The 14,033-nt window shown below is 43.7% G+C and overlaps 1 protein-coding gene across 1 annotated transcript; it reads left to right on the forward strand.

Annotated features, from left to right (window-relative positions):
* The first annotated feature begins 4,319 nt into the window (after window positions 1-4,319).
* LOC136500703 (uncharacterized) lies at window positions 4,320-8,390 on the forward strand. The gene is made up of 4 exons (XM_066496118.1): window positions 4,320-5,199; window positions 5,278-6,687; window positions 6,904-7,018; window positions 7,729-8,390. Exons 1-4 carry the CDS (start codon window positions 4,453-4,455, stop codon window positions 7,944-7,946), a joined length of 2,490 nt encoding a protein of 829 aa, XP_066352215.1. The 5' UTR covers window positions 4,320-4,452; the 3' UTR covers window positions 7,947-8,390.
* Window positions 8,391-14,033: the final 5,643 nt, after the last annotated feature.

Genomic DNA, 14,033 nt, shown 5'->3' on the forward strand with positions numbered 1-14,033 from the left:
GTCATATTGCATTTTTAACACATATCTAATTGTTCACACACACTTGTTGCACCCCACGGATTGCAAAATTTAGGGGGAGCTTTTGTCTTAATGTATGCAAATCAAGTATAGAGGATACTAATTGAAATTCAAATTCATGCATACATCAAGGGGGAGCTTTTCATAAATTTTGGGGTTCAAAAGTTTTAAAATATTTCATTCCTATAAAAGCCTAAGTTGGTTGTCATCAATTACCAAAAAGGGAGAGATTGAAAGTGCATTTGCCCCCTATGTGGGTTTTGGTGTGTTAATGACATCCAAATTAGGGACTAATGTGATCTTAACGAGATATGTCGCAGCTATTAGTCCTATGAAAGACTCAAAGAGTTGATAAAGATGAAATGGTATCCCTCAATTCTTAAAGTTGTAAAGGCGGACGAACTCAAAATGCTCTCCAAAGGCTTTAATTTTGTTTTTGAGTTTAGGATCTGCCGCACTATAAAGAGGGATGCAAACTTAGTTGGTCTGAGGAAGATAGTGTGCTCAAGCATAAAAAATCAAAAGAGAGACACTCTAGCACTTCACGAGCACATAGAATAATTTTCTATGACTGTCGATGTCGGAAGTCCCGACGTAAGTCAGAACTCCTGACAGTCGGAAGTCATGACTCTTGCCGGAAGTTCTGACTCCTAGTCACTTAGCCTGCGCGGTGACTGTGGACGTCAGAAGTCCCGATGTGAGTCAAAACTCCCGATAGTCGGAAGTTCCGACCCAAGCCAGGAGTCCCGACATCGGTGGTTCTGCTGGCCTTCTGTCTGTGCTCGTCGGAACTCCCGACGTATGTTGGAAGTTCTGACCGTCGGATGTCCCGACCCATGTCGGGAGTCCCGATACTTGTTGTGGGCTGGCTGGGTGTTTAACTGAGCACTTCGGAAGTCCCGATGTTCGTCGGAAGTTCTGACCGTCGGAAGTCTTGACGTTTACCGAGAGTTCCAACACTGACCTGCACGTGCGGTCTTCTAACTCTTTATGAACCGTGTTTTCTATTAACGTCGGAAGTTCTGAGATCTGCGTCGGAACTTCTGACGTAGATCTGAACAGTTAGATTTTCACTTGGAGTATAAATACCCCTCTCTTCACTTCTAACCGGAACGGACTCATTAACAGTTGACCCACTTCGTGCTCAATAGCTCCCAAGCAACTAAAGCACCCCTCTCCTTCCCCCTTTGCTCCAATCTTCTATTCCCTTAGGGTTTGAGTGAAAGGAGAGTGGATTAAGTGAGAGCATCACTTTGGAAAGCTTGAGCACTTGATTTCTTCATCAAGCCGGTTGATTTTGCGTCTATTACTCTTGAGGCTTTGCCCCTAGCCGGCTAGACATTGCCCAAGAGCTTCCATCTTGTGGAAGAGCCTTGGGAAGTTTGTATAACCCTTCGATTTCTTAGTGGAAAGCTCAAGTGACCTTTGTGGTCACTTTGAGAGAGGCAAGGAAGGTGGAAAAGACTCCAACCTTGGTGGTCACCTCAACAACGATGATGTAGGAGCTCCTTAGTGGGGTTGTCGAACCTCGGGATAAATCCTTATGTCTCGTGTGCTTGTTGTTATGATTGCCAGAAATTACTTGTCTGTGTTTGTCTCTTTGTCTCACAACTTTCTATTTTAGGGTTTGGATTTGATCTACGGTTTGGAGGCATTACGGCTTCAAGGGAGTGGCCCAACATCTTCACCAAACCACTAGGAAGTAAGGTTGTAAGATTATTTATCCACAAAGTTAAATTTGGCACTGCTTTTGTAGTTCACGTAGGCATCGGAACTGCTGACGTTTGCATCGGAACTTCTGACAACGTCGGGAGTTCCGACCCAAATGCCGGGACTTCCGACAGTGACTGATAGATTTGAACTTAGCATTTGCAGTAAATTTTTAGATACGCCTATTCACCCTCTCTAGGCATTGTTAGATCCTTTCAACTAATATGTGTTTGAGATGAGATACATAGGGATTAGTCCATAGGTACACTAGTGCGAGCAACACATAAAGCCATGGTGGAGAGGTGGCTTGGTTATGTTGCAAGTGCTCAACTAGTGCTTTGGAGGAGTTCATTGCATATGTGACATGACATGGCGTCATGTGGCTAGGTGGAGAAGATTAAGAGACATGGTTTGGCTATGAAGGACCAGATTGCTAGTGTGAAGTACAAGTTAGAGGCTCGGGATGCGACAGACTGCGTGGTGGCAAAGTTAGAGCAAGGACTTGACGCCGATGGACCGGGTGCAATGGTGAAGACCAAGCGAAGTTGCGATCTTGATGAACCAATAAGGCCACATGATGACAGGAAGTGGATCATATCATCATAGGTATCAAGCCATGGAAAACTTGTGTTGATTACAAGCAATGGTGGGCCTAGGATTTGGAACTTGGGTATTCAAAATAGGAAGGAAAAATTTGGCAACCTACAACTAGTTTTTGCCATGTATAATAGTATAATACCACATAAATGTATATTGGTTAATAGATACCACCTCCGTTCCAAATTATAAGACGTTTTGACTTTTTAGATTCATAGCTTTAACTAACCACCTGGATATATATTATGTCTAGATACATAATAAAAGCTATGTATCTAGAAATGCCAAAACGTCTTATAATTTAGGGTGGAGTTAGTAGCAAATATATAACACATAATTGACAATAATTTTATATATTCATAGAAAACCTTCAAATCTGTAGCATCACCCGTTTTCTCACCGGCCTGCCGTCCACAAGGGCGCTTGGGCGCGAGCGCCATGCCGACGCACACATGCTAGGGTTTGGAGTTGGGGAAAATGAGAGATGGGAAGAGAAAATAAACGGAGCTTGAGCACGATCACGCGAGTGGCTGATGCCGATGTTCTTGTTTTATAAAAAGATGCCGATGTGCCTGTTCACCACCCGATGGGGAGGAAATTGGGCCATCAACCACTAGGCCCTTGGGTTGGGAGAGACAGAAGCAGGAGCATGCATGTTTCAGCATGAGTTCTCGACAGGGCAGTTATTTTGGCTTTAATTTATATTTTTATATATTACATATACAAAAAAAAATTAACAAAATTTTTGGGAATTCAACTTAATACCCTTGAATATAAGTGGGCCCACCCCTGGCATGGGCTAGTGATGGCAACGAGGTGGATTTGGATTGGGTCGAGCCTTGGCGGACCCGAACCTAAAACCCAAACTCAACCCAAAACCGCCCCGAACACCTGTTCAGGTGATAATCCAAACCCAAAACCAATCCCAGTAGATCTCCGAAACTCAGCTATATGGCAATAAAAAATAATAAGGAATTTTTAGCAACATACGAATAATATATATTACATTTTCATATATATAAACAAGAGGCAATAAACAACACACAATTTCATGACTCAACTTAGAACAAATTTATAGCTTAGGTAAACAATTTATTAATAAAGACACATGAGTTTTTATTCAAAATGTTCTATTTCGGACCTCCATTGGACATCTAGCGGGTGAAAACCGAAACCGAATCCGATAATTTTTGGGTCCTCGAACTCGAAAACCGTGGAGTAAAAATCGAACCCATACCCAAACCCACGGAGCTCCGTCCCAAAACCGCTCCATTGCCATCCCTAGTACTGGCGGCGGACAGAGTGCCCCTACACGAATGGAAAAGGATCCACTCCTAAAGAAAAGTATAGATGTGAATCCAACTTTAAGAGCATGTTATGTACGAAGCTCCTATTAAAAAACTGATAATAAATTATGAGGGGCTTTTCTTGAGGAATCGAGCCAGTTTTAGATGAGCCACATGCTCTAGCATCTCTATTTTTCATCGAAAAACGGCTTCTCAGAAAAATGTCTGAGAACCGGAGTCGACATGGAACCCTAACAAACAAACAAACGGGCCCTAATATAAACGGGCCCTAATATAAGAAAAAGTATTTTAAAAACCGGTGGAGTCGATAAAAACACCCGAACCGAACCGGCGGCGGCTGCTCGCCTGCCTGACCCGTACTCGTCGGGCAAATGTAAAGCTTGATCTCTGGGGATCCAGAACTCGAAAGAAACAGCCCAGACAGCCCACGACCGGCCCAGTCTCATCACAAACGCACGCGCACGTCGCCGTCGCCATCGCCCAGCTGTAACCCTACCCTAGCCGTCCACCGAAGCTTCCCGTCCTTCTCCTTGCGGCGGCCGCGGGCGGCGCGGCGAGTCGGCGGCCACCCGCCCCCATCTCCTACTTGAGCCTCCCAATCTCACCGCCGCTGTCCGCTTCCTCCCCCTCCGCACCGTAGATCTTCTCCTCGGCGCTCAGGAGGACCACTCAATCCACCTTCACTTCACCGTGCGGGATCTGATCGCAATTGGATCCCCGCCGCGGCCGCCTCCCCGGGAGGAGCCCCGGGCCCGACGAGACGGAGGCGAGGGTAGACGACGGAGGCGAGGAGGACGACGAGGCGGGGGAGGGGAAGCCCATGCCGGCCGCCGGGGCCCGCCGCTCCACTCGCGTCTTCATGCCCAAGGCGCCCAAGCCGCCGCAATCGCAGGACCAGGCCGACCCCGCCACCCGGGTCCTCCGCTCCGGCAAGCGCCTGGCCGCCGACCGGATCCGCTGGGACGCCAAGGAGGCCGCAGCCTTCCACGTCGACATCAACCACGGCCACAGCCACGGCCAGCAGCACCAAAAGGAGGACTGCCCCAAACTGGTATTGCCACCTCTGACGAAGTCCTTCGGGATCGTGTACAGCAGGAAACGCCGCCGCCGGAGCAACTCCGCCGCTGAGGTCGTCGCTGAGGACGAGGACGGCAGCAGGAGGTTTGGGATAGTATATACCAGGAGGAAGGGCAAGCGATCGAAGGTCAGCCCTCTCCTTCTCCCGCAAGAGCCAGAGGCCCCCTGTGACCTCGCCGCCGCGATTCCATGCTCCTCCTCCCGGGAGTTTGCGTCAAGAACTGGCTTTTTGGATGCCCATTTCTCGGCCCTGGTAGATGGTGCCGCCACTCACTCTGGGGCTCAGACGCTGATCATCCTTGTTGATACGTCTTGCCCTGGGAGCTCTCACCGGCTCCTTGGCCTTCTTCTACCCATGCTGCGGTGGATGCGCCGCAGTAGGCAGCGGGGAAAGTTCCGGAACCTTGCTACTTTCATCTTGTCTGCTGGCGTAGCTGCTGCGTTTGCATCCCACGGGGTGCACTTTGTCAAGCTCCAGCGCCAGAGTGCTGTAAGCTTTCTACAGCCTTCATCTGCCCTATTTTAGTTTCTGGTATAATTGGTGTAACATTTGTGCTTCTTCCTGCAGTCTGCATTGTTACATAGGCCTCTTGCGCATTGTGGGTGGTGTGCGCTTTATGGTTCCAAGAAATCTGAACCATTGCTGTCAGTCGATTTCTCAGCACTTCCTTCATACTTTTGGAGCTTGCAGTATGCCGTAGCTCTTGATTCGATGTATCTGCCAGCTATGATTCAGCACAGCAGGCTGCTGGATGAGGGATCTGAAGAAATCTATCCTCACACTCCTTTGTATTTGGATTCTGGGGCTCAAAGCAGTGGTTTTGCCACTACTGACATGGGCAGCAATGAACCTTGCAGAGTGGTTCCGAACTATATGCCCCTTGAACAAGTTGCTGGACTAGCGGCACATGGTCTGAGGCTAAAGAAGCATCAAAGGCGGAGGAGAACTATGAGACATCCTCGAAATCGGCGGCGTCTTATAGCTAGGCTACCTGACAATGGAATTGGGATGAAGCACAGCATGGCTGCCACGCAAACAGAATTAAAGCTGCGATCAAGTAGGCAAGAACCTCCTGTGGAGCCTGTCCAACCTAAAGCAACATTAGAAATTTCTCTTGATTTGCTTGAAAACATGGATGAAAGTGATGTTTCAACTCCCATGGGATCAACTAGGAGAAAGAGATCTTCTTTGAAGAGCCCTGTCGAGAGAATGAATGAAAAGCTGGCCTTGGCTGAGGTGAGACAGAACATAGATTCTGTTCACAGCAAAGCAAACCTTCTAAATCTTCAAGCTGATAGGTGCTGGAGGGAAGAGGGTGCTGAAGTTATGCTAGAACTATCAGATACCAATAAGTGGTGTATAGTTGTGAAGATACAGGGTGTTACTAGGTACTCGTTTAAACCTTCAGATATGAGGTCATATGTTGTTAATCGTCATACTCAAGCCTACATGTGGGCAGTTGATGATGCATGGAAGCTTGAGTTCACTGATAAATGGGACTGGCTGTTATTCAAAGAGTTGCATGTTGTGGGCCGTGAGCGTAATTCTCAGGGGAAGACAATCCCAATTCCTGGGGTACATGAAGTTTCTGATGACATGGAAGGGATTGTTACAGATCCTTTCTCACGCCCTGTGCTAGACTATATCAGGATGGTGGATGATGAAGTTGGACGAGCTATCTCAAGGGATTCTATTTATGACATGGACTCAGAGGATGAACAATGGCTCATTCAGTTGAATCATGCAGATTCTGATCCAAACAGCTCTCAAAGGAATCATATCTCTTACGAAGACTTTGAGAGGATAATAAGCATATTTGAAAAGGATGCCTACAACAATCCCCAAGGAAAAAATGATTTGATTGAGCTTCTTTCCAGATATCCTTCTTTAGGAAATGATGATAACGTGCATGCTGTGTATGAATATTGGACAAGTAAGAGGTCCAAGAGAGCTGCACCATTGCTAAGGGTATTTCAGGTAATCTTGGGGTTTGTCATGCCCATTTCCAAGCTCAACACTGCTTTGTTATATCATTTCCCTTTTCTACTGTCTAGCCTTGATTATACCATCTACTGATACCAGTTACCTATTACCAACGCTTAATTCTTTTTACAGCTATGTCCTGTTGTTTCTCTTTTTGTCAAGCTTTCATTCATTGTATATTATCTAATTGATACACTGTTTCAATCTTAGGGCGCACCCATAAGGCGAGGACATCTATCACAAAAGTCTGCCATGAAGCGAAAGAGATCTTTCAAGAGACAAAAAAGCCAAGCCGGTCGTGGAAAGCCTGAAGCTTTATTGCTAGGTAATTACTACTGCATAACCAACCCTACTGAGCAATACATTTAAATCTGATAATGTGGAAATCCAACCAGGAGACAGATCTTAATCTCTACCTTTAATTCTTGCGCTGTCTGATGAGTCCCCCACCCAGAAAAAAGAACCATGTTTATCTTTTTCGGACTACAAAGTAAACATTTTTCTCCTTTGTTTAACATTTGAGATCCATAGCATTAAGACCTTGTCATGGACTTCCTTCTTCTTGGGCCAACCTTGCTATGCACTTGTCCAAAAAATTAAAACAATAAAATATGTGCCCTAAGTATGATACGTCTAAGAGCAACTCCAAGAGACTCTCTATATCATTCCTTATTGTTAGAAATAGAGATTTTGATGGAAAAATACTCTCCAACACCTTCTTTAAATGGTTATCCAAATATAGCCATCCTCTATTCCGGATTTCTTGCTAGCCAAAGATAGATAGCGAAAATGGCTCTCTAGAGTGTGCTCAAGATATAGAAAGGCCGTTGGAGAGTGGAAAGATATAGAAAACGATTTTTATGCAGATGGCTCTCCAAATGATGATTTAGAGAGCTAGTTTTAGAAAGACTATTGGAGATGCTCTAATGACATTAAATTGCTGAAGTGGTGGCCAATCTAGTATTCATCACATCACTATGGTTCTACAGAGGTAGAATAATCTTATTTCATCTGTTTGTGCATTATGGTTGACAGACAATGCTGAAGAGGAGGCAGCTTTGCAGAGAGTTGCCCAAGCTGAACGTGCGGCAAAACAGGCTGTAGAAACAGCTATTCGACTGCGCAACAGAGCCCAATCTCTCATGACAAATGCAGAGCTCGCGGCATACAAATCCATCATGGCTCTCAGGATTGCCGAGGCTGCTAGGATATCTGACTCTTCCCGAGATATTGTTTGTACTATCCTCGACTAAAGAAGAATATGGGCTGTTCATTGATTTGTGTGGAGGGCATGGGAATACTCTTTTTTTTTCTTTGGTTGCATCATCGCCCATGATATTGGCTTTTGATAAGCTGTGGGGCTATTTTTTCCCCCTCCTTTCGTGTTGTTAACTTTGTCAAGCCAATTTTGAGGTGAATGCCTGAACTGAAAACTGTAATTTCTTGTATAAATGAAAGTAGCTAGCTAGATTCTGTATCTTATGGGAACTGATGTTCTGTAGAAATGATGAAAGAAAAAGTAAAAAAAAATGCATGAGATGAAGGGAAATCAAGCATCTGTTGGCATCCCTTTTTGTCTTCAGTGATATATGTTGCCTATAATGTGTCCCTTTTCTCTGTTTTTATCAGTGTGTGTAGTGTCACTTCTCCTAAATTAGTTGCTTTATATTTTGTAAATAATATTTGCCATCGACTGTTGTAATTGAGCCATTGAAATTTGTTCCCATAATGGAAGTAGTGAAGTAAAGGTAATAGTATTTTTTCACCTTGGTCCATGTGCTATGTTTTGATTTATTTCCACTTCAGTTATCTTCATTTTTTTGTGTGTATTTGTTGTTGTTTATTTGTTTTACTACTGGTGATGGTGTGCTGGCTCATCTGCGGTTTTTATTCGTCCTGTTCTGCTGCATTACTTCAGCAGTAATTTTCAGTGAACGACCAATGTTTTTCTCTCACAACAAATCAGCATAAGTCAAATTCTAGCGAAACGAACAGGGCATTGACTATTTTGACATGGAGTGAAAGCATTTGAGACATTGGTAAAAACAGTTGGCAACTACTTTGGAATCATTGGACGAAAGGCCAAAGTAAGGCCCTTTTGATTTATCATCTTTTTTTTTTTTTTTGACAACAAACGATTTCATTTCAGCAGCAAGACGCTGCAATTAGTTTTACAGACTGAAGGGATACATCAGTCAGTGCATCATAGAGGGGGCACTGAGTACAGTGACTCATGTAGGAGCACAGAGGCTGGATAGCTGAATCAGAGAAATCTGAGGTAGTAAAAGCCTGTCTAGCTAAAGTATGAGCTGTAGTATTGAGGTTCCTATTGATTTGTAATATTTTCGCTTGACGATGGTCAGCTCTGGTCTTGAACAACTGGGTATAAGATTTGATCCTCCAGTCGAGGGGTGTTCCTGATCAGCTGCGTTCAGGAAATGAACAAGCTGCTGACAGTTCGAAAGGAAGGTGGTGTTGTGGAAGCTCAGCCGGTCGTTGATGGTCGCTGCAAGTGCAAGAGCTGCAGCCTCCGCCATGATGACAGAGTGGATGCCTGAGGACCTTGGCTTTGACATATATGGTTTGCGTCGGTTGGACCTGTGAATTGACAAAGAAAATCCCTAGCCCTGCAGATCTGGGTTGCTGGGGATGGTTGTCAGGCATGGTACTGTTAACGGTGTCAAAATAGCGTCCGTTTCGTTCCTCTTGAACCTTGCAACCGAACAAAGAACTGAGTTCAACCTGACCCCTTAACTAAACATGAGATGGGTTCATCCCATTCTAAAAACCTAGGTTGGATCCAACCCAACCCACTTGGTCCCCAAATCGGACACACGGTAAGTCATTCTTGGCTTTTTAGATACATAGTGTTTATTAATTACTTCATCTGTTTCAAATTATAAGTTATTCTAACTTTTTGAAGAGTTAAAGAATCTCAACTTTGACTAAAATTATAGATAAAATTATAAAGATTATAACATCAAATAGGTATACTGTGGAAATATGATTAATGAAGAATCTAATAATTCTTTGTTGATATCATAAATATTATTATTATACTCCCTCCGTTTCTTAATATAAGCCATATAGTTTTTAGCACCAATATTAACGCACGGCTTGGGAAATGATGTGAGACTGAGGAAAAAAAAGGAAAATTCAGGCCATCTTCTCTCTCCCAATCAGATTGCTTCCTAAATCTAAGTGATTGGTTGGGGCATGTGCTATGTACGGTGGGAATGTTTCCAAACTAATCGGCGTGGGAGCTGATACGTACCTATATTTTGAAATTTTCTTTAGAAATCTCTATGACTTATATTAAGGAACGGAGGGAGTATAAAATATGGCCAAACTTAAGAAGTTTGGACTCTCCAAGAAAGTTGTAATGACTTGCAATTTAGGATGGAGGGAGTATCTAGACATAATGTATATTTAAGTGCGTTACAAAAGCTATGTTTCTAAAAAAGTTAGAATGATTTACAATTTGGAACGGAACAAGTACCTTATTACAAGGATTCATAGGTGTTGTTGTGTGCGCAATGGTTACAAAATATTAATTTGAAGCTAACTTATGTGTTTGCTAATATTGCTTGACAAGGCCCTGTTCGCTTGTCTTAAAAATGGCTTGTTCGGCTTCTTTTTTTCAGACGGAACAGTGTTTTTTTCTCACAACAATTCAGTCGGAACAGTGTTTTTCAGCCGGAACAGTGTTTTTCAGCCAGTTTCAGCCAAATTTCAGACCAGCGATTGTGCTTTTCTATCCATGTGTATTTCTGTTCGTACTTTGTGACATGTAACTTGACAAAGATGCATATCTGTATTATGTATTATTTAATACATGATTTTTTGTTCCAAGTTAGCCATTTTCATTGTAAGATATTTTTCATAAACTCGTATACTGGCCCCAACTTTTGTACTCTAGTGTTGATGGTAGTTGTGTACTGGTGTTAGTCTGATTGTGCTAGGTAGTCGGTGATATTTGTTTTAGATATATAATCGGCCCCTTGTCTATTAAACTAAACACGTTAAATGTTTGGGTCCTTATTATGGTCATGTTTGTTTGTTTTATAAGTCGTACTGTTTTAGTAAAAAAATAGTATTTTTCTCTCACAGCAAATCAACGAGCAATATTTTTAGTCATGACTTTTTAGCGAATCAAACAGAGCGTACATAGGAAAAAAATGTGCTGGAGAGCTCTCACGGCATTCTAGGAGTCTGAACCAAGTAGTACCAAAATTTGGGTCTAGAGAATCTTCCAACATTTCATTTCGGCCTCATTTAGTTCTAAAAAGTTTTTTCAAAAAATGTTACAGTAGTCATCACATTAAATTTTATGATACGTGCATGGAGCATTAAATATAGACGAAAAAAACCTAATTGCACGGTTTGATTGGAAATCACGAGACGAACGTTTTGAACATAATTAGTTCATGATTGAATACTAATTGCCAAATAAAAACGAAAGTGCTACAGTAGTTAAATTCTTAAATTTCCCCCAACTAAACACAGCAATATGTGATGTGTTGCTTTCCAAAAATGCAGGGGATGCTAGAATTGTTGCTGTGACCAATCTCGTTGTACATGTGTTATCAGTGGGCCAACGGGTGACCTCCGTGGTGGCATGTTCTGGCCAGACTTTTTTTTTTTTGAGGGTCTCTGGCCAGACATTTGGGAGTACAATTTTTTTTATAACAGGAGTACAATTGTTGATTATAGCATAGCGAACAGTAAAAGAAAGCAACCAAACAAAGCTTCTTTCTGTGTTTACACGCATAAGTAGGGATGAAAACGGTACGGATATTTTCCGACCGTATTCAAAACTGAATCCATTTAGAGGGGTTGAGATCTGTCCATATCCGAATCCGGATATCCAACATCTGAAACCGGATTCGTATCCGAATACTCAAATCGCATATTTATGATATCGATATCCAATCGTATTCTATCCGACATAGTTGACACTATCCGTATTCGAATCCGAATCCGAACAAAAATATGAAAACAAATATAATATCGATGATATCCGTCCATATCCGATCCGTTTTATCCCTACCCATGAGCACTTCAGCCGAAACTAGGATGCGGAGAGAAGGGAGCAACCAATCACGCCCACTCGTTATTCGGTGCGGACAGTGTTAGCCTCTGGAGCCGTACAGTTTTGTTTCAACTGGTCAATTTACCTGGTTTTTGGTGGTACAGAAACCTGGGAGACAATGCACTGTGTCTGAGTTCGTACATATTTGCCGTGCAGTCAGCTATAGTTCGAAGGTGCCCACGAAACGCGTCAGAAATCCATATGGCCTTTTTGCGCAGGACTTGCATCCACCTCAATCCTGTATTTAGGGGAATGGCATTCGGTTTTCTGTTCGGTTCGTTGGTTGTTGAAAAAATTCGGTTTCGAGAAATGCTTGTGTAGCAGAACCGATCAATTTATAAGAGTACGAGTACAATGGCAGCTCGCAAACGGTCGCACTGTTATACTTGAGCCATATAAACCCTGGTAGTCCGTCGAGTACCATGAAGGATCTCAATTAACCATCCACATACAACCAATATTATACATGATTCAACGTACATTCACACGTTACATAAAGTTTACAAATACTGTTAATCCATCAGAGTATGAATTTAGGTTATTACAAACCAAGTTCAGTAAAATAATAGTGAAAGCAAATTTAAGTTTGAAACTAACATCTACCATCATAGTTCAAATACAGTTGAAAGGTTCTTGTTTGGTTTTAGTAATTGAGTGACAACCTTAGGTGGACTAATGTGTTTAAGTGAGATACGCATGTGATTAGTCTACAGGTATATGTGTGTGAGCAAAATATGCCATGACGGTGATGATGGCTCAAAGATGTTGCAAAGCTCACACATATGATGATGAATGAGCTTATTAGCACATGAGACATGACATGGAGTCATGTGATCAAGGTGGAGAAGATCAAGACATGACTTAGCTTGATGGACCTGTTACAAGCATCAAGGGCAAGTCAGAGGCTTTGGAGCGATAGGACCGCGTGGTAGTGAAGCTTGAGCAAGACTTGACTGCCGATAGATAAAGGCAACGGTGAAAAGCAAGTGAAGTCAAGATCGATGAACCAATATGATCACGTGATGATATGAAGTGGATCATATCATTTCGTGATTGGTTGGTGCATATATTGCATCAACAATGGAGGAGATGGAATGTAATGCGCAAGGTAAAGGTATAACCTAGGACATTTTATTTCACCGGTCATAAGTGTGTAGAAAAGATTGATGATCGAGTTTAGGATATATGGCCATACTATCAAGAGGGGTAAACTTATTTGCATATCGGTCGTCTAGTGTCACTTGAGTGATCTAACTTTGCATCGTCGCTAGGATCGAATGGCGTGGCAAGTTGAGTGGCTAATCCTTTGAAAAATATTTATGAAAAGCTAACACACATACATATGGTGGTATACACTTGGTGGTGTTGGCACATTTACAAAGGAGGAGTTGCAGTTGATGGGGATCAACTCGGTGAAGAAACGAAGGTGAGAAGGTGTCAGTGTAAGTGACCGGACGCTGGCCTCGGTAGGACCGACGCGTCCGATCAGTGGTAGCAGAGAGCGTGTAGGCATCAGTCTTCGACCGGACGCTGGCAGTTGAAAGTGACCGGACGCTCAGGGCCTATGTCCGATCACGTGTGACGTATGGTGATGTAAGCGACACTAGAGTTGGCGCGCGGGCACTGAGCTAATCGGACGCTGGTCTGCGTCCGGTCGTGCAGCACCGGACGCGTCCGGTCACAAAATAGAGGCTCGGGGAGCTTTGTGGAAACGACTGGACTTAGACATAGCAGCGTCCGATCATCCTCGAGGTGCGTCCGGTCACAACTTAACCATTGAGATCGAGCACTCAGTATTTGAAGCTAGGGATGATGTTGTAGCCATCCGTTGACCGAACGCTGGCAGGGTGCGTCCAGTCGCCCCGAGCAGTGCCCAGTGAAGGGGTACAATAGCTCTATTTTTATGGGGGTATAAATAGAAGTGTGGGTCAGCCTTTGGCCGATAGCTTAGCAGAGCTGAGCACACTAGAACCTTGGTGGCTTATGTGGTAGTGTTTAGGAGCCCTCCATCTCACATGTGTTTGATAGTGATCATCCGATTGTGTGAGAGTGATTATAGTGTGATTGCATCATGAGGTTGCATCGAGTGGCACTAGGTGATCGAGTTGTAAGCCAGGTGGTGCTTGTTACTCTTGGAGGTTGCCACCTCCTAGACGGCTTGGTGGTGGTCTCTGTCGAAGCCTGTAAGAAGCTTGTGTGGCGCTCCAGAGAAGAGCTTTAGTGAAAGGCATTGTGCTCGTCTCGTGGG

The sequence above is a fragment of the Miscanthus floridulus genome, chromosome 13, assembly GCF_019320115.1.
Source record: "Miscanthus floridulus cultivar M001 chromosome 13, ASM1932011v1, whole genome shotgun sequence".
Classification (NCBI taxonomy): domain Eukaryota; kingdom Viridiplantae; phylum Streptophyta; class Magnoliopsida; order Poales; family Poaceae; genus Miscanthus; species Miscanthus floridulus.

Excerpts from the sequence above, each read along its gene's own strand:
- LOC136500703 (XM_066496118.1), top strand. The coding sequence starts at position 4,453 with ATGCCGGCCGCCGGGGCCCGCCGCTCCACTCGCGTCTTCATGCCCAAG. Across the intron at positions 6,688-6,903 it reads CATTGCTAAGGGTATTTCAG|GGCGCACCCATAAGGCGAGG; the intron begins GTAATCTTGGGG and ends TTTCAATCTTAG. Across the intron at positions 7,019-7,728 it reads GCCTGAAGCTTTATTGCTAG|ACAATGCTGAAGAGGAGGCA; the intron begins GTAATTACTACT and ends TATGGTTGACAG.